At 39.6% G+C, this 24,498-nt stretch overlaps 1 protein-coding gene across 1 annotated transcript in view; it reads left to right on the forward strand.

The window, feature by feature from the left end:
* RILP (Rab interacting lysosomal protein) overlaps positions 1-24,498 on the forward strand; it is a 119,856-nt gene that overhangs the window by 41,348 nt on the left and 54,010 nt on the right. Inside the window, exon 4 of the mRNA XM_053706230.1 lies at positions 2,922-3,119. Within this exon, the coding sequence (XP_053562205.1) occupies positions 2,922-3,119 (198 nt within the window). The remainder of the gene's footprint in view (positions 1-2,921; positions 3,120-24,498) is intronic.

Here is a 24,498-nt window from a genome sequence, read left to right on the forward strand (position 1 = left end):
GGCAGACTGTCGCTCTTTTCAGTTGCTTGGTTCAGGGACGTACTGGATCCATGGGTCCTGGAGGTCATAGCTCAGGGTCACAAGTGAGTGCCCTCATGCAGTGAGAGGTTTTGGATACTATTCAAACCTTTTTGTGGTTCCAAAGAAGGAGGGAACTTTCCGTCCTATTTGGACCTGTAGTGCTTAAGATTTTAAATATCCCCTCATTCAAGAGGGAGACAATAGGTCCATTCTTCCCCTCGCTCAAGAAGGGCAGTTCATGACCACGATAGATCTGAAGGATGCTCCCTTCACGTACCAGTCCTCAAGGACCACCGACAGTTCCTAAGGTTAGCGTTCCTGGACTAGCACTTCGAGTTTATTGATCTTCTGTTTGGTCTAGCTGGTATAGTGGTGAGCATAGCTACCTTACAAGTAGTTGACACGGGTTTGATTCCCGGCTAACGCAGCATTCTCCAAAAAGTTTTTCGGAAGGGGGGACCATTCAGAATCTTTCCTCTGTCTTCTTTGATCCCATGGATGGAAGATAAATCTAGAGAGTTCTATTGTTTCAAGTACCAGGGTAGAATTCTCGGTACTATAATAGTCTCCATGGACATGAGAACATTTCTAACAGACCGGAGACGTTGCTCGACATGTCTTGTCCTCCAGACCTCTTAAGGCCATCTGTGGCTCGGTGTATGGAGGTGATTGGTCTCATGGTGTCCAGCATGGACATAATTTCCTTTGCCAGGTTTCACCTCAGACTGTTGCAACGGCGCATACTGAAGCAGTGGAACGGCGGTATCTGTCTCAACAGATTTCTCTGGACAACCGATCGAGAGAATCACTCTCTTGGTGTTTTTGTTTGGATCCCTTGTACAAGGGATGTCAGTGTCAAGACCATCCTGGGTGATTGTGACTATGGTTGCGAGTCTGTCAGGATGGGGAGCTGTTTGGGGTGCCAGGAAGGCACAGGGCCTATAGACTCAGGAGGAAAAGCTCCTTCCCGATCGTATTTGGGATCTTCGGGCAATATACAGTGCTCTGAAGGCTTGGCCTCTGCTTGGTTTGTCCCAGTTTATCAGTTTCCAATCGGACAATATATCCTTGGTGGCTTACATAAACCATCAGGGGGGAATGGTTAGCTCCCACATTTGTTAACTGTCAGAGATCCACATTCTGGGTATGGACAACTGGGAAGCGGATTTCCTCAGCAGACAATGCTTTAATCCAGGGGATTGGTTTCTCCATCCCGAGTGTTTACAGAAATTTGCATGGGGAAGATCTTATGACGTCTCATTACCAAGTTACCCATCTATGTTTAGATTTCTGAGGCTGACTGCGTGGAGATTGAACGCTTAGTTCTAGCCAAGAGAGGGTTTTTCTGGGAGTTTTATTTTTACTCTCATTCAAGCTCGTAGCTGGTTGCTCGTGGCATCTATCATCAGGTGTGGAGGACCTACTTATTCTGTTCTCCAGGATGAACTGGAGAAGGGCTTTTCCTCAGGTCCCCTGAGGGGACAGATTTCGGCCCTTTCTATGTTACTGCACAAGAGGTTCGCTGAGCTTCCTGATGTGCAGTTACTTGTTAAGGCTCTGCTAGGATCAGACCTGTGTTTAGATCTATTTATCCTCCTTGGAGTTTGAATCTTGTTCTTTAGGTTTGCATAGGCTCCGTTGGAGCCTATGCATGAAGTAGACATTAAATTATTGCCTTGGAAGGTTCCTTTCTACGGGTTATTGCTTCTGCACGCAGAATCTCTGTGATTACTGCCTTGCAAGGCGTCCCTCCTTATCTGGCGTTCCATGCTGATAAGGCTGTTCTACGAATCAAGTTAGGTTTTCTTCCTAAGGTTGTGTCAATTTGCAACATCAATCAAGAGATTGTGGTTCCTTTTCTATGTCCTACTTTTTCTTCATCGAAGGAACGTTTTCAACGTAATCTGGATGTGGTTTGTGCCTTGAAGTTTTATCTTCAGGCCACAAAGGAATTTAGACCTTTGTTCTCTTTCCGGGAAGAGTGGGGGTCAGAGGGCCTCTTCGACTTCCTTATCTTTTTGGCTGAGGAGTGTCCTCCGTTTCGCATTGAGACAGAGGGACATAAGCCTCCTCTGAGGATTACTGCTCTTTAAACTAGAGCTGCGGCCTCCTCTTGGGCCTTTAAGAATGAGGCTTCTATGGAGCAGATTTGTAAGGCGGCTACTTGGTCCTTTTTACATACTTTTGCCACAGTTTACAAATTTGATGCTTTTGCTTCGGCGGAAGCAGCATTTGTGAGAAAAGTTCTGCAGGCTGTGGTGCCCTCAGTATAGGGTCCGCCTCCTTTTACCCTCCCGTTTTTTTTCATTCAGTGTACTCTAGAGCTTGGGTATTTGTTCCCACAAATAATGAATGAAGCAGTGGACTCTCCTCCCATTAAGTTGGAAAACATAAATTATGCTTACCTGATAATTTCATTTCCATCTGTGGGAGGAGAGTCAACTGCTCCCGCCCGTTTCTCTGGGATGCGGACCTAAATTTAATATTATACTTCTGGCACCATTTATACCCTGATATTTCTCCTACTGTTCCTTGTTCCCTTGACAATATGATTGGGGATGAGGGGAATGGGTAAGGTTTTTAAGCCTTTGCCTGGGGTGTCTTTGCCTCCTCCTGGTGGCCAGGTTCTTAATTCCCACAAGTAATGAATGACACAGTGGACTTTCCTCCCACAGATGGAAATGAAATTATCAGGTAAGCATGATTTATTTTTTTATTTCTTAGCAATGTTGAAGTGCTAGCAGATCTCTTTTTGAACATTCTTTGCTTGTATAACACTTTTATACACTTCACTCGTGCGTGGCATAGAAATAACACTTATACTGAATATATATATTATTTATGATAATGTTGTGCATCCTACATTACCTTTTGTGTAACAGCAAATATGTTCGTTACAGCTGCAGGAGCAGTTACAACGCTTCATGAAAATGAATGAGGATTTACGGCACAAAATGTCTGTGGTGCAAGCTCAGCTGAAAAGCTCCTTACAGAGGAAAACCGAATTAGAGATTTTGTTGCAGGAAAAACAGAAAGAAATAGACCCTTTCTCACAGACAAGTGCTGCTGTTCGTCCATTATCACCAGACAGCAACATGGTATGTACATTATCATCATCTATAACAATAGTTTCCCTTTATGTAACCTGGAACTGCCCAAATCACACAAAAAGGGGCACTACAGTCAGAAAACAAAGTACAGTATTTGAAAAATCCATATATATCTGTGTTAAAAAATTCTAAAGTTGTTAAATTGAGAGACAACTTGTGTTTTGCTTTCCTGCTATGAGCTGTAAAATATTACAGTATTGATCCTACCCCACACTCCCTGACAGGTTGTTTTGGCTTAGGTAGCTATGGCAGGTTGTCAAGGAAGGTTAGTTTAGGCAGCTAACTTGTTAGGGAACAATGTGAGTAGGGTGAGCTAGAGGAGGAAGGGAGGAAGCTGCTGTTTCAGTTTTTTGTGTCCTTGGACTTTTTTTCAGCTTATGTAAGACAGGCGGCAGCTTTCTTCTGTGCACAGCTAGGGCTGTCACAGCCAGTGATGTCTGGCAGCTGAGTAGGCGGCTCTGCATAAGTTCTACAGCTGGCTATGGAGCATAGGAAATAGTGAGCTGGGTGGGGAAAGAACATTATAGTTGTATTATACATTTCAAAGCAGGAAAGCAAAACACAAGCAAGTTTAACAACTTCAGCTGCAATTTTATTTTAATAAATACATAAGGCAAAACATGCTGTTTAAAGGAAAACACTAAATACATCTCGTGCACCTCCCTCTTATCATGGGTGCAAACTAGGGTTGCCACCTCGGCCATGTTTTCCTGGACACTTATGAGTTACGCATCCTGCATGGAGGAAGATGAATAGTGCTGTCCAGGGTCACTATTTGTGTGCTGTCCAGAGGCGCAATGCAAGTTTCCGTCTGCGCATCCTGCAACATATATAACTCATGATTGTCCAGGAAAACATGGCTGAGGTGGCAACCCTAGTGCAAACACATCAGTACTGGAATGTAGTGAAAAATAGATTGAACATGTAAGGGAATAACCTCAATACTATGCTTATACGATTTAAACTTATTGGTGAGCAGAGGCCACTTTCCCGGGGGTCCTGTGATCTTATTGACATTTAGGGGCCACTTTCTCAAGGTGCCTGGGAGTCTATTGGCGAGCAGGGGCCACTTTCCTGGGTGCCTGGTAGAATATTGGCAAGCAAGGGCAACTTTCCCAGGGCTTCCTGGGAGCCTATTGGCAAGCAGGTGCATTTTCCTTTGGTCTGCTTGGGAGTTTTTTGGCAAGCAAGGGCCACTTTCCTGGAAGCATATTGGCAAGCAAGGGCCACTTTCCAAGGAGTGCCTGGGAGTATATTGGCAAGCAGGCCCACTTTCCTGTGGGGTGCCTGGGAGTATATTGGCATGCAAGGGCCAATTTCCCAGGGGTGCCTGGGAGTATATTGGCAAGCAGGGGCCACTTTCCTGGGGGGGTATATTGGCAAGCAAGGGCAACTTTCCTGCGGGTGCCTGGGAGCCTATTGGCAAGCAGGGGCCACTTTCCTTGGGAGTGCTGTCTGGGAGTGCACCTGACTACATGCTTACGGAACCCCTGACTTTGCGGCAAGTGTACATAGGAGATTTAATGCTGTTTTGAAGGCAAAGAGTGATCACACCAAATATTGATTTGATTTACATTTTTCTTATGTTCACTTATTTTTTGAATTTTGAAAGCTTTTCTATCTTACCATTTTTTTACACCTGCCTAAACTTTTGTACAATGCTTTGGTTGTGTCTGTATGTATGTATATGTGTGTGTGTGTCAGTGGCGTATTTAAGTTTATTCTCCTTAATATTTTGAGGGTTAGTGTGTAAAAACTAAAAAGAGTGAAAACAGGGAGCAAGGGAGGGTGTTGAGAGAAATAAGGGAGGGGGTTGAGGAAGGGAGGGAGGGAGAAAGGGAATGGAGAGACAAAGGTAGTGAAAGAAGAATACACTATGAAACAATCACTGCCCTTCAAATGCAACAACATACAGTAATTACCATTATTCAAGTAATTAAACTTTTTAAGTGTCTGTTTACTATTTACTCCATGGGTTCATGAATGCAGAGAAAGCTAGCTATTAGTAGCTAACATACATTAGCGCTGATAGTTTATGATTAGACATCGCAAGCTGATCTAGAAGTGCACAGATGCATCCAGTCTGTTAGTTACTTAGACCTGCAATAAGCACTGCGCTTGCAGACCCACTACAGCTGACAAGAAGAGGCAGCATATCAGCACAAGGTCTTCTCCTCCAGCCTCACCTTGTAAGCATATCCTCAGGCAAGTTTCTCACCAAGAACTCTTCCACTGCAAAAATGCCGGCGGTTTTAAAAGAAGCAACGGTTTAAAGGAGCACTGCCTGTGAAGAGCGACCATAATCAGCCCACGTGCCTTGTCATCTCTGTAAAAGCCTGCACTTTATCGCTCACTGTACTGTGTGCTGGCTTTTAGAGAGAGGACAAATCTGTCGACCTAGGCACGGCCTTGTTGGCCTAGGCCATAATACGCCCCTGGTGTGTGTAGTTGAGGGGTCCAGATAAAGCGCTCGGAGAAGGGAGAAAAAACATGAAAAAAACAACTTATGGTGTAGTATGTAAGCACTAGTATGATGCAAATAATAAGGAAAAAGAATAGTGCTCACCTTATTTAACCCCAAACATGTGAGGTATGTTGTTTGCACGGAGGGGGGTTGTTAATCCCTCTCTGTGTTAGAGATGTTACTTTTTCATCAACCTTTTAGAGTATGGTGTTTCTCTCCTCCGCCTCCTGGAGTATGCTATTCGCTCCTTCTCCTCTGTGGAGTATTGTAGAATCCCTTATGTAAGTGTAGGATGTATGATATAATTTTTGAAGAATGCACTTATTCTTTATAAGTTAAAAAACAAATGTATTAAAAAAAAAAAAACACTTGTATCCAAATATTTCATGGAGCTACTGCAGGCTGCAGATCAGAGTAAGAGTAATAGTTTGTGGTTCTGATTATCCTTCACTGTGCCAAGAACTGAGTGGTAATGGTAGCTTCCAAAAATAAAGAAACCTGAAAGACTCTCAGAAAACGGATGTTTCCGTTTTGTCACCAAACAATATGAAGAACCTTGGAGTGTCCTCTCAGTTTCCAAGTCTGTATCCTTTAGAGTCTTGTCTGCTATAGAAGTGAAAATCAATATATATATACATACATCCACTCAGTTGTTTAAGTCCCACCAAAGGTCATCCACCTGGGTGCAATATTAAAGTACAAAAGAATAATAAGGATATGCACTCTCAGGGTTTGTGAAAAAGCAAGTCAAGATTTATTGACTTTCGGGGTCACAATTAAGAAGAAGGGGTTAATTGTATATATGTGTGTGTGTGTGTATATATATATATATATATATATATATGTATGTATATATGTATATGTGTATATATATATATACACACACAATACATTTTTACATTTTTTTTCATTGAAAATTGAGTGCATATTTGTATGTATGTGTGTGTGTGTGTGTGTGTGTATATGTGTGTATATATATATATATATATATATATATATATGTATGTATATATATATATATATATATATATATATATATATATATATATATATATATATACATATATACATATATACATACATACATACACACATACATACATACAAATATGCACTCAATTTTCAATGAACAAAAATGTAAAAATGTATTGTGTGTGTGTATGTATGTATGTATGTGTATGTATATATATATATGAGTAGAGGTTGGACAAGCGCACAAGAAGGCACTCCTAGTGAAGCTCGTTTATACCAGGAAAGATAACGTAATATATGTATAAATGACCACTCACGTGATTCAACCTCATCCAGTATGAGGTATAGATAAGACAGAGTATGTACAATGTATGTATATAGACCAGGCTGTAATAGTTGTAGATCGCACAAAATTGTATGCAATAGCTGGTTACTATATTGCACCGCTTCTACAAATTATGTTTTGTGTGTATGGCGGAGGGCGCCCCCCCCGCCATACGCACAGGACATAACTTGTAGATGTGAACTATTACAGCCCGGTCTACATACATACATTGTACATACTCTGTAGCAGCGAAATAACGGTTTGATACCAGGCATACATAAACATATGCAGGTCATTTCTGTTCGTGCTGCTTAGAAGTTTGGCCTTCGTTTATGGCTTTTTTAACATTTGATCTGTAGTTTTTATTTTAAGAAGTCATCCACAGTGTGTGTATATATATTTTAACTGTATTCACATTAAAGTGTTTTTCTTATATATACACCGGCTCTGCATAGCCCCAATCTCCTATAAGCCCCCTGGTCATATAGTGAATTAACCCTTTGAGTTCACTTTTTCCCTTTCTGGGGACCTCCTGGAAACCAACTGAAAAATAACAGGAGCACCACAGTGGGAGCTGCAAAAGTAGAGCAGAAACAGATTACCTTTAACAAAGTGTCTTATCTATACCTCATACTGGATGAGGTTGAATCACGTGAGTGGTCATTTATACATATTATACAGTTATCTTTCCTGGTATAAACGAGCTTCACTAGGAGTGCCTTCTAGTGCGCTTGTCCAACCTCTACTCTTTCAGAAACTACCCGGGGAGGATCTTCTTTTCCAAGAGGGGACTCTCATTACTGGACGAAGCAGCAGAGACAAAAGGCACCTGGGAACTGTCACACAAGCTGTTATAACCTGACTTTGTTGTGGACAGCCTATTTACTAAATATCTTTTATGCTGGACTAGGTCTGTATCCTAGTGGTACGATAAACAGACTTATTGGTGTTTATATTTATAAGTTGTATTGGCCTTACATATTTAATTATATATATATATTTGTTTACAGATATATATACACACACATATATATATATATATAATATAATATAATATAATATAATATATATATATATATATAAACCAAACTTGCAACAATTAGTATAAAATCATCAGTCCATAATATTGTATCAGATGTGCAGACAAATTAATGATACAGTTAGTAGGTGCACTTATTTAAATGAGTGCAAAGTCTCAAAGAGTAGACTATAGACGATGCAGTGCAGTAGTAGCAATTCCTACTTACAGGAGAGAATCTCAATCCTATGAGGTAAGATAGCGGCCCAGATATAGGGAGACAAGTTGGAGTCGCACCTGCTGTCCTAAGGAGACTTTTCCAAGATAGGAACCCCCACTTCAATAGGTTGCTGCAGTAAGAGGATTCTGAGCTGTCAGTAATAGCTGATAGGCATTCAGACGAATCAGTTCTGGGACATTCCTCAATCCGTTCTCACCCAGTCATGTAAGAAATAGGATCAAAACTTAGAGATGCGCACAAATAGTGAAATACCGTTTATTTAGGTTACAAGTATGCGCAACAGTAAGACATACTTACAGGACATGCCCTCAATCCAATATGAGGTAAGGGTACAGCTTTTCACACAGGGACTTCTTCATCAGAGGAGTGTAGCAGATTGAATATATGTATTTGTATATATAATACATACACATATACACACACACACACACACATTTATATATGTGTGTGCGTATATATGTGTATATATATATATATATATATATATATATATATATATATATATATATATATATATATATTATACATACAGTACATAACAATGTATGCGTGTGTTTGGGTATATACCACCATGCTTAAAGCATATTCAAACCTGTATTGTTATGTATTTCAGGTTGAACATGTAACCTAAGCAGTTTATTTATTTTGGAAGTGCACAATACAAATTAAACCATTATTTGCTTTAAACAGTCTCAGAAATAAAACAATGCATTAGGCATAATAAAAATATTTCACTTCTTATCCTTTTACAAGCTAATACAGCAACATTACAGAGATGTACATTTAAAAGTGTGATGGCAGAACCCAATACCTAATACATTATGTTGTTATTCTAATGCTCACAGTTTGTGAATAAGTTGCTTGTGTTGTCTGTTATATTTAAAAGGGAACTGCATCCGCTTCACTAAAGACAAAGTTGTGCTGTTCATTTTAAATGTCTACGTGCACACAAGCAACACACAGAGAGAGACGCCTATGAGTTAGTGAGAGCGGGTGCCCTGCTTGGATTCTTTCACCTGAGCCCTGTGGTTTCTAGTTAAGCCTCTGCATTAAAGCCCTACTGTAGGCTCTTTTCTTTCATACAGGTGGTGAGAGCACAATTTATTACTCAAAGGAATTATTCTTCTCTACCACTAGAAGGAGGCAAAGATTCCCAAACCCCAAGAGCTCTAAAAAAAAAAAAAAACTCCCGCCTCACACATACCTCAGTTACTTTGCCTCCGCTGGAGGTAGTTGAAGAATGAAGATGTGCATATGATTTTTCAGAGAAAGGGGTTTTCCATCTATATTGATGCCTGGTTCCCCTCAGAGTACAGTGCTTGTCAGAGGGATGTATTTGGGGTATGGTTTATGATCTTTTGTTTCACCTCATGGGAAATCTTTCATAAACCCTCTATAATTGGTTCCAGGGACGTTTCTTCTGCCTCCCTTTATGGATTTACAATATACTCCTATTCCATAACCTCTGTGTTTTAGTACTGGTTTGGCTGTCTGCTGCTTGATTGCTAGCAGATGAGTGTCCATTGGTAAGTATCTTTTTATTGTTAATATTTAGAAACTCGTATAGCTATGTTATGGGCACTTTTTTTTTTAATAAAAAGTTTATATATATATATATATATATATATATATATATTTATATATGGCCCTGGGACACATCTTTTTCACTATGTCCTTGCTTTTGTGTTTTTGGCATGCTTTGTTTCTTGGGCGTTGGGCTGGTTTTTGTGTCTTGGGATTGCGTACGTCGGTTTTACATTTATCAGGTAAGCACACGTCCCATTAGTCTCTAAGAGCTTTTTTAAAGAGGTTTAATAGTGTTTATTGAATTGCTGGTCGGGAGCAGATTAAGACTCTTTCAGGAGGCTTGGTTTCAATCTGTTCCATATCACTTGGTTCAGAATAATGTTTCTTAAAGGGACATTGAACCCAATTTCTTTTGCATGATGTACCGAGTCCACGGATTCATCCTAACTTGTGGGATATTGTCCTTCCTGACAGGAAGTAGCAAAGAGAGCACCACAGCAGAGCTGTCTATATAGCTCCCCCCTTAACTCCACCCCCAGTCGTTCTATTTGCTGGCTCTAAGCAGGAAGAGTAAAGAGAAGAGGTGTTAAACTGCTAGTTTTATTTTATCTTCAATCAAGTGTTTGTTGTTTTTAAATGGTACCGGTGTTGTACTATTTACTCTCAGGCAGGACATAGATGAAGATTTCTGCCTTGAGGATGATGATCTTAGCATTTGTAACTAAGGTCCACTGCTGTTCCCACAGAAGCTGAGGAGTACAGGAAAACTTCAGTGTGAGGAACGGTTTCTTGCTATACAGCAATGAGGTATGTTCAGTCATATTTTCTGCAGAGACTGTGTTAACTCAAAGGCTGACAGTGTCCCCATTAGGGGAAGGGGAAGCAGTAATCCTAGTGTTATCAGAGGTTTTTACTAGCTGGCATAAAGGGTTAATTTTTTGTGGGCACTCAGTTTATGTGAATTTGGGACAAACGTTTTTGTGTCTGGGAGTAACGTTTTCTGTTTTATGGGACATTTGCTTGAGGGTTCTTTGGGGTTGTTTATAACCCACATGGCTTTCAGGCAGGGTTTGTTAGTTTTGTGTAGGCCCCAGCAACATCGAGTGAGATGGGCGGGGCCTACATTTACAAGCAGCAAGCAACTTCTCCTGAGGTCCTGAGAGTCTTCTGAGGGGCTAATTTAAGCTTTAAACCCCATATTATCGCTTCCTAAGAGCAGGTAGGGCCACAACAGAGCTGTGGCATGGTGCTAATAGGAGTTTTAACTGGTTTTAGACAAATTTCAATTCGTTTTTTCATTTGGGGGTTTATTGCTTATTAACTTGTGGTGCAATCCTTCTAAAGCTTAGTGGGCACACTGTTAAAATTTCAGAAAAATTTAAGCAATTTTAACTTGTTTTGCAGTTTGTGTATGCTTTTTTTTCTCTTAAAGGCACAGTACCGTTTTTGCAAATTGTGTTTTTTTCATTAAATAAAGTGTTTTCCAAGCTTGCTTGCTTTATTCGCTTATTGCTCAGGGAGGTATTAGCTACTCTGGATGATTGTGACCCTATTGTAGTTCCAGAGAAATTGTGTAAAATGGACAAATATTTAGAGGTTCCTGTTTACACTGATGTGTTTCCGGTTCCTAAGAGGATTTTGGACATTGTTACTAAGGAGTGGGATAAACCAGGTATTCCGTTCTCTCCCCCTTCTGTTTTTAAGAAAATGTTTCTCATTTCTGACACCATAAAGGACTCATGGCAGACGGTCCCTAAGGTGGAGGGAGCTATTTCTACCCTGGCTAAGCGTACAACTATACCTATTGAAGACAGTTGTGCTTTCATTGATCCTATGGATAAAAAATTAGAGGGTCTCCTAAAGAAAATTTTTGTTCATCAAGGTTTTCTTCTTCAACCTATAGCATGCATTGTTCCTGTAACTACTGCAGCTGCCTTTTGGTTTGAGGCTCTAGAAGAGGCTCTTCAGATGGAGACCCCACTAGATGATATTTTGGACAGAATTAAGGCTCTTAAGTTGGCTAATTCTTTTATTACAGATGCCGCTTTTCATCTTTCTAAATTAGCGGCTAATAATTCAGGTTTTGCCATTTTAGCGCGTAGAGCGTTATGGCTTAAGTCCTGGTCAGCTGATGTGTCATCTAAATCTAAGTTTTTGTCCATCCCTTTCAAAGGTAAGGCCCTATTCGGGACTGCATTGAAAGAGATCATTTCAGACATTACTGGAGGGAAGGGTCATACCCTCCCTCAGGATAAGTCAAATAAGACAAGGACCAAACAAAATAATTTTTGGTCCTTTCGAAACTTCAAGAGTGGTCCCTCTACCTCTTCCCCTGCTGCAAAGCAAGAGGGGAACTTTTCTCAATCCAAGCCAACCTGTAGTCCTAATCAGGCTTGGAACAAGGGTAAACTGGCCAAAAAGCCTGCTGCTGCCACTAAGTCAGCATGAAGGGGTAGCCCCCGATCCGGGACCGGATCTAGTAGGGGGCAGACTCTCGCTTTGCTCAGGCCTGGGCAAGAGACGTTCAGGATTCCTGGGCAGTAGAAATTGTAACCCAGGGATACCTTCTAGATTTCAAGGATTCTCCTCCAAGGGGGAGGTTCCATCTTTCTCAATTGTCTGTAAACCCGACAAAGAGAGGCGTTCTTACGCTGTGTAGAAGACCTTTTTACCATGGGAGTGATCTGCCCAGTTCCAAAAGCAGAACAGGGGCAGGGGTTCCCAAAAAGGAGGGAACCTTCAGACCAATTCTGGATTTCAAGATCCTAAACCAATTCCTAAGAGTTCCATCTTTCAAGATGGAGACCATTCGGACTATCTTACCATTGATCCAGGAGGGTCAATATATGACCACTGTGGACTTAAAGGATGCGTATCTGCACATTCCTATCCACAAAGATCATCACCAGTTCCTCAGGTTCGCCTTTCTGGACAAGCATTATCAGTGTGTGGCTCATCCTTTCGGGTTGGCCACGGCGCCGCAAATCTTCACAAAGGTGCTAGGGTCCCTTCTGGCGGTTCTAAGGCCACGGGGCATAGCAGTGGCGCCTTATCTAGGCAACATTCTAATTAAAGCGTCGTCCTTCCAACTAGCCAAGTCTCACACGGACTTAGTGTTGGCCTTTCTAAGGTCTCACGGGTGGAAAGTGAATGTAAAAAAGAGTTCTCTTTCCCCCCTCACAAGAGTTTCATTTCTAGGGACTCTGATAGACTCGGTGGACATGAAAATATTTCTGACGGAGGTCAGGAAATCAAAGATTTTGTCCACCTGCCGAGCTCTTCATTCCATTCCTCGGCCGTCAGTGGCTCAGTGTATGGAGGTGATTGGACTAATGGTAGCGGCAATGGACATAATTCCGTTTGCTCGCTTGCATCTCAGACCACTGCAACTATGCATGCTCAATCAGTGGAATGGGGATTATGTGGATTTATCTCCTCAGATAAATCTGGATCAAGAGACTAGAGACTCTCTTCTTTGGTGGTTATCACAGGATCATCTGTCCCAGGGAATGTGTTTCCGCAGGCCAGAATGGGTTATAGTGACGACAGACGCTAGTCTTCTGGGCTGGGGTGCAGTCTGGAATTCCCTGAAAGCTCAGGGTTTCTGGACTCGGGAGGAGGCTCTCCTAGAGTAAAAAGCAAAGGCTTCTCCTGGAGTAAAATCAGGATTCCTAGGATTTTGTCTTTTCTCCAAGAGGGGTTGGAGAAAGGATTATCAGATAGTTCCCTAAAGGGACAGATATCTGCCATGTCTATTTTGTTGCACAAGCGTCTGGCAGATGTTCCAGACGTTCAGGCTTTTGTCAGGCTTTAGTTAGAATTAAGCCTGTGTTTAAACCTATTGCTCCGCCATGGAGTCTAAATTTAGTTCTTAGAGTTCTTCAGGGGGTTCCGTTTGAACCCATGCATTCCCTAGATATTAAGCTTTTATCTTGGAAAGTTTTGTTCCTAGTTGCTATCTCTTCAGCTCGAAGGGTTTCTGAACTATCTGCATTACAATGTGACTCTCTTTATCTTGTGTTCCATGCTGATAAGGTGGTTTTGCATACCAAGCCTGGGTTCCTACCTAAGGTTGTTACTAACAGGAATATCAATCAAGAAATTGTTGTTCCTTCTCTGTGTCCTAATCTTTCTTGTAAGAAGGAACGTCTGTTGCACAACTTGGACGTGGTTCGTGCTTTGAAATTTTATTTGCAGGCAACCAAAGATTTTCGTCAAACATCTTCTTTGTTGTCTATTCTGGAAAGCGTAGGGGTCAAAAGGTTACGGTAACTTCTCTTTCCTTTTGGCTGAAAAGCATCATCCGTTTGGCTTATGAGACTGCTGGACAGCAGCCTCCTGAAAGGATTACAGCTCATTCTACTAGAGCGGTAGCTTCCACATGGGCTTTTAAAAATGATGCTTCTGTTGAACCGATTTGTAAGGCTGCGACTTGGTCGTCGCTTCATACCTTTTCAAAATTTTATAAATTTGATACTTTTGCTTCTTCAGAGGCTATTTTTGGGAGAAAGGTTTTGCAAGCAGTGGTGCCTTCCGTTTAGGTTCCTGTCTTGTCCCTCCCTTCATCAGTGTCCTAAAGCTTTGGTATTGGTATCCCACAAGTTAGGATGAATCCGTGGACTCGGTATATCATGCAAAAGAAAACCTGATTTCTTTCTTTTGCGATGTACCGAGTCCACGGCCCGCCCTGTCTATTCAAAACAGATAGTATTTTTTTTTATGTAAACTTGTGTCACCTCTGCACCTTATAGTTTCTCCTTTTCTTCCTTGGCCTTCGGTCGAATGACTGGGGGGTGGAGTTAAGGGGGGAGCTATATAGACAGCTCTGCTGTGGTGCTCTCTTTGCTACTTCCTGTCAGGAAGGACAATATCCCACAAGTTAGGATGAATCCGTGGACTCCATACATCGCAAAAGAAAGAAATTTATCAGGTAAGCATGAATTTTGATTTTTTTCTTTTGTGATTCAGATAGAGCATGCAATTTTAGGCAACTTTCTAATTTACTCCTATTATCAAATGTTCTTCATTCTCTTGGTATTTTTATTTGAAAAGCAAGAATGTAAGTTTAGATGCCGGCCCATTTTTGATGAACAACAAGTGCTGTCCAGGGTTCTGGACTTTCTTTTTTAAATAAAGATAGCAAGAGAATGAAGAAAAATTGATACTAGGAGTAAATTAGAAAGTGGCTTAAAATTGCATGCTCTATCTGAATCACAAAAGAAACAAAATTGGGTTTAGTGTCCCTATAAGAATATCGAATAGGTTTCAGAATGAGGCTGTCAGAGGAAGTTTTTTTTTTCTGTACAATCTATCTCAGATCTGGAAGCTATAGGAGTGATTGTTCCAGTTCCTTTGCTGGAACAGGGCATGGGATTTTATTAAAAACGCTTCATTGTTCCAAAGAAGGAAGGCTAGACCAGTTCTAGATCTAAAGGCTCTGAACAAATTTGTAAGAATTCCATCTTTCAGAATGAAAACTATCAGGACTATTCTGCCTTTTGTTCAGTTAGGTAAGTTTATGTCTACAATAGATTTAATGGATGCTTACCTTCATGTTACAATTTAAAGAGAACATTACCAGTTTCTGAGGTTTGCATTTCTGGACAAGCATTTTCGGTTTGTTGCTCTAGCATTTGGTCTGGCTACAGCTCTAAGTATATTTAAAAGGTTTTGGGTGCCCTTTTGTCTGTAATCAGAACTTAGGGTATTGCAGTGTTTCCTTGCCTGGACAATATCTTGGTTCAAGCTCCATCTTTACTTTTAGCAGAATCTCAGACAAAGGTAACTTTATTGTGTTTCCAAATAGACTCAGTATACATGAGTCTTCTTTAACAGAGCAGAGATGGTTAAGATTGGTGTCAGCTTGTCTAAAACTTCTGTGATGCCACTAAGGATTTTAGACAAACCTCTAATTTGTTTTTGTTTTTTTCTGGTCCTTTGAAAGGTCAGCAGGAATCTGCTATTTCTTTAGCCTCTTGGTTAAAACTTTTGATTCACAAAGCTTATTTGGAGGCAGGTCAGCCTCTGCCACAGCGGATAACTGCTCATTCTATGAGGTCAATTGCCTCTTCTTGGGCTTTAAGAATGAGGCTGATTGGAACAGCCAATCAAATGCCAGCTCAATCCTATTGGCTGATTGCATCAGCCAATAGGATTTTTTCTACCTTAATTCCGATTGGCTGATAGAATTCTATCAACCAATCGGAATTGAAGGGACGCCATCTTGGATGACATCATTTAAAGGAACCTTCATTCAGTCTTAGCCGTCAGATGAAGAGGATGCTCCGCGTCGGATGTCTTGAAGATGGACCCGCTCCACGCCAGATGGATGAAGATAGAATATGCCGTCTGGATGAAAACTTCTACCCGTCTGGAGGACCACTTCGCCCCCGGCTTGGATGAAGATGTCTCCCGGCTTCGTTGAGGACTTCGGCCCGGTTGGATGAAGACTCCTCCCGGTAAGGTGATCTTCAAGGGGTTAGTGTTAGGTTTTTTTAAGGGGGTATTGGGTGGGTTTTAGTGTAGGGTTGGTTGTGTGGGTGGTGGGCTTTAATGTTGGGGGGGATTTGTAATTGTTTTTACAGGTAAAAGAGCTGATTACTTTGGGGCAATGCCCTGCAAAACGCCCTTTTAAGGGCTATTTGTAATTTAGTGTAGGGTAGGGCTTTTTTATTTTGGGGGGCTTTTATATTTTGTTAGGGGGATTAGATTAGGTGTAATTGGTTTAAAAATCTTGTAATTTGTTTATAATTTTCTGTAATTTAGTGTTTGTTTGTTTTTTGTACTTTAGATCATTTTATTTAATTGTATTTAATTTAGGGAAATAATTTAATTATAGTGTAGTGTTAGGTGTAATTGTAACTTAGGTTAGGTTTTATTTTACAGGTAACTTTATATTTATTTTAGCTAGGTAGTTATTAAATAGTTAATAACTATTTAATAACTATTGTACCTAGTTAAAATAAATACAAACTTGCTTGTAAAATAAAAATAAATCCTAAGCTAGCTACAATGTAACTATTATATTGTAGCTAGCTTAGGGTTTATTTTATAGGTATTTAGTTTTAAATAGGAATAATGTAGTTAATGATAGGAATATTTATTTAGATTTATTTTAATTCTATTTTAGTTAGGGGGTGTTAGGGATAGACTTAGGTTTAGGGGTTAATACATTTAGTATAGTGGCGGCGACGTTGGGGGCGACAGATTAAGGGTTAATAAATGTAGGTAGGTGGCATGATGTTAGGGCCGGCAGGTTAGGGGTTAATAATATTTAACTAATGTTTGCGAGACGGGAGTGCGGCGGTTTAGGGGTTAATATGTTTATAGTGGCGGCGACGTTGGGGGCGGAAGATTAGGGGTTAATAAGTGTAGGTACTTTGGGGGCGGCAGAGTAGGGGTTAATAAATATAATGTAGGGTTCGGCGATGTTGGGGCAGCAGATTAGGGGTTCATTAGTATAATGTAGGTGGCGGCGGTGTCCGGAGCGGCATATTATGGGTTAATTTTTATAATGTAGGTGTCGGCGATGTCGGGTGTGTAAGATTAGGGGTGTTTAGACTCGGGGTTCATGTTTGGGTGTTAGGTGTAGACATAAAATGTATTTCCCCATAGGAATCAAAGGGGCTGCATTAAGGAGTTTTACGCTGCTTTTTTGCAGGTGTTAGACTTTTTTTCAGCCGGCTCTCCCCGTTGATTCCTATGGGGAAATCGTGCACGAGCACGTTACCGCTAACGTAAGCAGCGCTGGTATTGGAGTGCGGTAAGGAGCAAAATTTTGCTCAACGCTCACTTCTTGTCTGGTTTGTAAAAACCCACAATACCAGCGCTGTCTGTAAGTAAGAGATGAGCATAAACTGCTCGTTAGCACCGCATAGCCTCTAAAGCGAAACTCGGAATCTAGCCGTATGTGTCTTTATTTCAGGCTGCAAAGCAACAAAATGTGATTATTTTCAAGGGGGTGATTATTTTCAATACCCACTGTATATAATAGTTTTATGTATATATCATGACACATGAGAACTCAGCAAAAATGTGTTAAAAGATGTATATTTTTTATTAACATTTTAATAAACATAATAAAAAACAGTGTATATGTGTTTTGTTTTTTCTAAACTCTGTTGTAAAAAGAATGGGTTATCCACATATAAGAACAGTCCTTTGTATATACAGTATGTATATAACTTTGATTTGCACATAAGGGCTCCCATGAGTCTCCTCTCAAATAAATGCACATTTATTCATTCCAGGTGAGCACTATCACCTGGCTATTAAAAGCTTTTATCTTTTCTCATCTGATTTTTTTTTTTACTTAAAGTTTCTTAAACTATTGAGCCAATCAATATCTGACAGTCAGTATTAATATACTAAACTTCAGCCATAATGTAAACTCTCAATATAAATACTGCAAAGTATAGTGTGTATTTTGCTCTGGAAAACTCTTTGTACACATATGTGTGCTGTGGCTGACATGCATCAGTTACACCATGCATGGGTTAGTTAAGTGTGTCATATTTCCTAGCCAAGCCATTTTATAGTGTAAAAATCTAGCATTTTAGCTGAGCTGAGAGCTTTTAGTTAATAAGACGAGCAACTGTAACGCCAGCAGGATGCAGTCTAACAAAGAAACTTATTATTAGGCATTTAGACAAATCTTCTGCCAGAAAGCTGACCCCCAGGACACAGACATTTTATCTATGTAGTTGTGAGAACAATACTCTCTGTGCTCTGTGATTTCAAGATGTAAGCAAGTTCTAAATGCCCAGCCCCTGTGTGTTGTGCATGTGATCATATGCATGTATGGATGTTTAGATTAAAGTTAAATTGTGTTCATTATGGTGTGCGTGTATATATGTGTGTATATGTATGTATGTATTATATATATATATATATATATATATATATATATATAGATATAATTAAATTCAGGGTCCTCAGTAACATACATTACAAGACTAAATAGTGTGTGTATGTATGTATATATATATATATATATATATATATATATATATATATATATATATATATATATATATATATATATATAATTACAAATAGTAAGTAGTTAGCAGCAAGTCGCAACCTACTGGTCTCAAACAATATACCACTACGCGTTTCTGGGTCACGCCCCTTCATCAGGTGTAAAGTTAGTAGGGTGGGACCAGCTGCTAAATACCCAAATGACATCACATTTCCGGTTTAGCTTAACCAATAGATTATCTCTATATATATATTTTTAACTGACTAAATGCTCGAAAGTGGCCATCTTTAAAATGGGCATAATATAAATAAATCCCTATTGATCAACACAAATAGGAAGATAATGTTAAGGTCCCAATATGTTAATAGCTAGTCTCTTAAAGTTACACTGAACCCAAATTTCGTGATTCAGATAGAGCATGAGATTTTAAGCAACTTTCTAATTTACTCCTATTATCAAATGTTCTTTATTCTCTTTGTATCTTTTTTTTATTTTTTTTAATTTTTTTTTTTATTGAGGAATAAACAACAATTACATAGCTGATGGAAATTTGTCATACTAACACAGAAGTAAATACAGTATAAAATACAAGGAAGAGTACAAATGTAGATGTAGTTACAGTGCGCGCCCCACACAAGTAAGAATAATAATAACTTCATAAGAGACAACAGTATGCAAATCTTAAGAGAAACCTCATTTTTTATAAGAATATATACCTCCTAATGTACTAGCAGGCCACTTTTGGACCCTCTTATGGTTTAGTAATTTTTAATGGAGGAAATGTGGGTTGATCTTTAGCCACTTTTGGGCTTAGAACTATGAAAACAAGCTTTTGTACAGTGATGGAAACAGTTTAGCGTCACTTGTAGTATGCAGAGCCAACTATAGGACAATATACCAGACATGGACAGTAACCCCTAATACTGACTATATAGATAATAACAAAAGAATGGCTGTCCATGACCTCCAGCTCTAAATAAAACTATACACTAGCGACTGTGTAACAGTGATGGAGATAGATAGCTCATTGGGATATAGTGCACAGCAGGGCAGTGTCAATCAGGATGGCATAGTCTGAGCAAAAGTCTAACTAGGATGATGTACCACAGGTAATTAGCAAGATAGGTCTCCAAATACAGTAATGCAGAAATAATAGGTGACTTCCTGTAGTTGTGCAGTAAAAAGAAGGGGGAGGGTTACCTTGCTATCGTAGATAATATAGTATAAACATGATAGTAGATAGACAGACCTAACTACCTCAAGCTGGAGGGATAGTGACAGCATTAAGTCGGTGATCATGAAGGCTGGGTCTGACATCTAACAGCAGTTACGATAATACAAACAACGTGTGGGAACATAATGTTTAACATATAAAAATTAGAATGCTAGGTACAGAGCATGGGAAACCACAGAAACAAATATAAAGATATATCAGCAAGATGTACATTACTCTATAAGTTTATCCGATACCGGAGCATCTCACCCAGTGCATTACACAGTCTGATAGAGTTTCGTCCCAGAATTTTAATAGGCTATGGAGGATCTGTTCATCCTGCGGCTCTATAGAGAGTGCAACCTTGCCAAGAGGGGCTCCACAGCAAACTGCCGTTATGGGGAAAGCTTATTGATACGTAGCCCCTAAGATTAACAAACAGTCCTAGCATGCCAAGCGCATGTCACAGCCTGGGGCTTTCTATTATGCTCGCTCAAGTAGCGGCTGCAAACCCCAATCTTGAGAGTCATGTTATGCCCCCAGGGTCGAAAGGCTGAAACACATTACCATCGGGCCTGTCAGGAACCGGAGCTCCACAACTCAAGTCCCCTCTGCTCAGAGCTGGCCCGTAATGAACCAGGGAGGGCCTAACGTGGAGGTGCCAGGAGGGCTTGAAGGCTTGTCTGTCAGTTGGCATCACGCTGGCTTGTACAGTATACATAGAATAGGGAGACTGCTTGCGATTTCTCTGCTGCTGAGGTGTTACAAAGGTGTCTCGCTCAAGGTGAGGTAGCAGGGAAAGTGGGGGAACATCACCTGAGTCCCGGAACATATTCAGCATGCGTGTGGCAGTGAGAGGTAGCTGCAGGGAAACCAAATTATAGAAAACCTTGTTTTCAGCTAGATCGGGTCTAGACGAGCTAGCCTCAGAGCCAAGCAAGGCAAGTGTCGGAAGCCATGCGATCCTCTTTTGTTTAGCAGAGACGCTAGTTGTAATCTCTGTAAGTGTTGGATTTTTAGCAAATCTTTCCACATCGGGAGGGGAGCCGTTGGGCTCTCTAGTTGCTGAGAGGTTTTCTCCTGTGTCTGGACGGTGTCGATGCTGAGCTCCGTTGTCCCCTGCACCTGGGGCTATAGCTGCATCAACAGGGACACATCCTCTCTGGAGTTGACCTGTAGTAGGTAGGAGGCTCTGAAGATGTGGGGGTTGAAGTCTCTCATCCTTTAAAGAAATAGGCTCTGGATGATGGGACCTTTCTGGAGCTCCTTTGCCAGCAGGGTTAGACGCCATTTGTATTTTGTCCCCGAATGCTTCTCGGTAGTCATCAAGCAAGCGGGTTAGTTCTGTTAAGAAGGTAGTAGACCCCATTTTAAATCTCTGTTACAGACTTTGTATAGGTTGAGTATTATTCAGCGCCCATATGGCACTGCTTGACAAAATTAAAACTGCGCACTCAAGGCACAGCTAGTTGTGGGGACAGGCTGAGGCTTCTATTGTAGGGGAAGGCCTCAAATGAAAAGTCCGGTACTGAGGGCTGTAAGGCCCAGTCGTCATCCAATACCCTATATACTGAATGTTGACCTCTTTAGACAAGCCTCCCCACTATTTTAGGCAGGGTAGTAGGAAAAATGTGATGGTAAACAGGATAGCAATGGAGAAAGCTTGAGGAGCTGAAGCTCAGTGCGACCTGTAAGATGGCCGCCGCCCGGATGTCCCTTCTCTTTGTATCTTTATTTGAAATGCAAGAATGTAAGTTTAGATGCCGGCCCATTTTTGGTGAACAACCTAGGTTGTCCTTGCTAATTGGTGGATAAATTCATCCACCAATTAAAAACTGCTGTCCAGAGTTCTGATCCAAGAAAAAAGCTGCAATGCCTTTTTCATATAAAGATAGCAAGAGAATGAAGAAACATTGATAATAGGAGTAAATTAGAAAGTTGCTTAAAATTGCATGCTCTATCTGAATCACGAAAGAAAAAAAATTGGGTTCAGTGTCCCTTTAACATACTAGCAACTTTAAAATAAAAATCGTATTTCCGATTTAGCTCAATCAATATACTAGTTCCGGTTTTTACAACTGACAGAATAAAAAGATAAACCTGTCACCTAGAAAGTAGGTAACCATCTTGAAAATGGGCATGGTGTGAACAAATCACTATTGATATATGTACGCTATTTGGCAATGGTAATAGGATCCTAATATATTTGTCGCTATTAGCTTGACTAAGAAGAAAAAATGGGGTTTATTTAGCAGCGCTAAAAAAAGCTAGGAAATGATGATACCAATCTAATTTATGTTTTATACAATCTATTTTATTTAAAAATTCTTATAACACATAAAAACAACAGCAAATGCTTTTCCTAATTAATAAAGGGACGTCTCCCTTATACAACACTTATAAAAACAGACTAGAACCATATAATCCTAGAATTTCAGGTATAAAGGAATTAATTCTATAGATAACATATGGCAAGCAACAAATTTCTAAGATAAATGGTGAATTAAATATTTAAAAGGCACAAATGTATCAATCCTAATAGCTTTACAGTTCTTCAGTAACAAATTCAGTTATAAAGTTACACAGTTACTTTCCTTGGACATATAATTGGCTCAGGTGTGCTGGATAGTTAAAAAGGCAAAAAACAGCCAATATTCTGATTTAGGTGCCAAAGCAATCGTGGTTAATGGAAATGGTTAATTTAACAGATGAATACCTTGATGTCTTTAAAGTTCAGTTTGCATGTTTTAAAAAACGTAGTGCAAATTAGTGTAGAGGTACCTTAATCTGTCCTGGTTGCAACCGCTGATTATCTTCACTGTGAGGGATTCACAGACTGTTTGTTCCTGGTGCTTCTGATAAGTCACCTGACCTTCTCTTTGATTCAGAGGTCAGGGGTGATGATCCGTTCTGGTGATGTAGTTATCCTTTTTTTTGTTTTCCTTTCTTCTTATAGCCCAAATATTGTTTTCATCTGGGTTCCCTCAGACTTCTTAAGGTTTGAAGAAATCTTTGGTCAGTGTTTAGCAGTAACACCGTATTCCCTGAAGTTACCAAAGGTAGATTTTAACTTGCAGGGTCAGGAGAAAAGTTTAAAGTTGCAGGGTCACACAGCTTTGTGACAGTAGTAAATGAAGTTTAGTAGAGTGTAGCAGGTCCCATTCAACGCGTTTCACCCTTCTGGGCTTTATCAAGAATGCTTATCCTGCTAGCTTCTGGCTTTTTAAAGGTATGAATGTGTTTTGATTGGTTCCTTCATTTCCTTTTGATTTCTATCAACACCTGTGTGGCTTCCAATGTAAAGGTGGACTTTATTTAAGTTGGTAATGATTGTTTCTGTGTTGTTATTTAGTTACATGATACACAAGGAAGAGAACTTATCATTTCTGCTTTATTAGCATTCACACAATTCAACTTATATATTTCAATTCTAAAGTGCCTTTATTAGATAATATACATTTAGATCGTGCAAACTTAAAATTACCTAAACTGAAACGAAAATATAAGAATCAGAATTACCATTCCCATATCTAGAATTATTGTAAGTGGGTAAAAATTAATGATATATATATATTCCTTTTCAACAAAGGATAGTAAGTTCAACAATTTATAAATTTGTAACAATTTAAAAATGGACGAAACGAAAATATAAGAATCAGAATCATCATTCCCATATCTAGAATTATTGTTAGTGGGTAAATGTTAACGATATATACATATTCCTTTTCAACAAAGGATAGTAAGTTCAACAATTTATACATTTGTAACAATTTAAAAATGGACGAAACGAAAATATAAGAATCAGAATCATCATTCCCATATCTAGAATTATTGTTAGTGGGTAGAAATTAACGATATATACATATTCCTTTTCAACAAAGGATAGTAAGTTCAACAATTTATAAATTTGTAACAATTTAAAAATGGACGAAACGAAAATATAAGAATCAGAATCATCATTCCCATATCTAGAATTATTGTTAGAGGGTAAAAATTAACGATATATACATATTCCTTTTCAACAAAGGATAGTAAGTTCAACAATTTATAAATTAACAATTTAAAAATGGATGTACAATTAAATCAGAAATTATCAATCCCATAACTAGAGTTATTGCTAGTGGGTAAAAATATGGCTTATTCAATTAATTTATTTATTTTAGGGGGATAAAAATTCCTTTTTAATTACTAGAAAAATGAATTTATATAGGGCTTGTACTATCTTTGCCCAAGATAAATTGAAATGTTATTGCTTATTTAATGTATGTGAGTATTTTCTATATAAGTGGCTGATTTAACCTGGAAAATGTTCGCATATTGTAAGAGACTTTTATAAGAAGGGGGAAATGTCTATCTCAGAGTTCAAGCCTCCAGGTTGGAGGGTATTCATTAGGTATATAATTTCAGCTTCTGCCTTTAGGAGTTTATTTTCCCAGTTTCCCCCTCTCCAGTCGGGGTGAACTTTTTTAATTCCCCAATATTTAAAATCTTTAAGGTTGTTGTTGTGTACTTCCCTAAAGTGGCGATAGATATAAGGGTCAAGGTTACCCCTATCTATGCAAGAGAGGTGCTCCCTTATCCTTTCACGGAGCATTCTGGTTGTTTCTCCTATGTAAATTTTTTTACA

Source organism: Bombina bombina, chromosome 3 (assembly GCF_027579735.1).
Source record: "Bombina bombina isolate aBomBom1 chromosome 3, aBomBom1.pri, whole genome shotgun sequence".
NCBI classification, from domain to species: domain Eukaryota; kingdom Metazoa; phylum Chordata; class Amphibia; order Anura; family Bombinatoridae; genus Bombina; species Bombina bombina.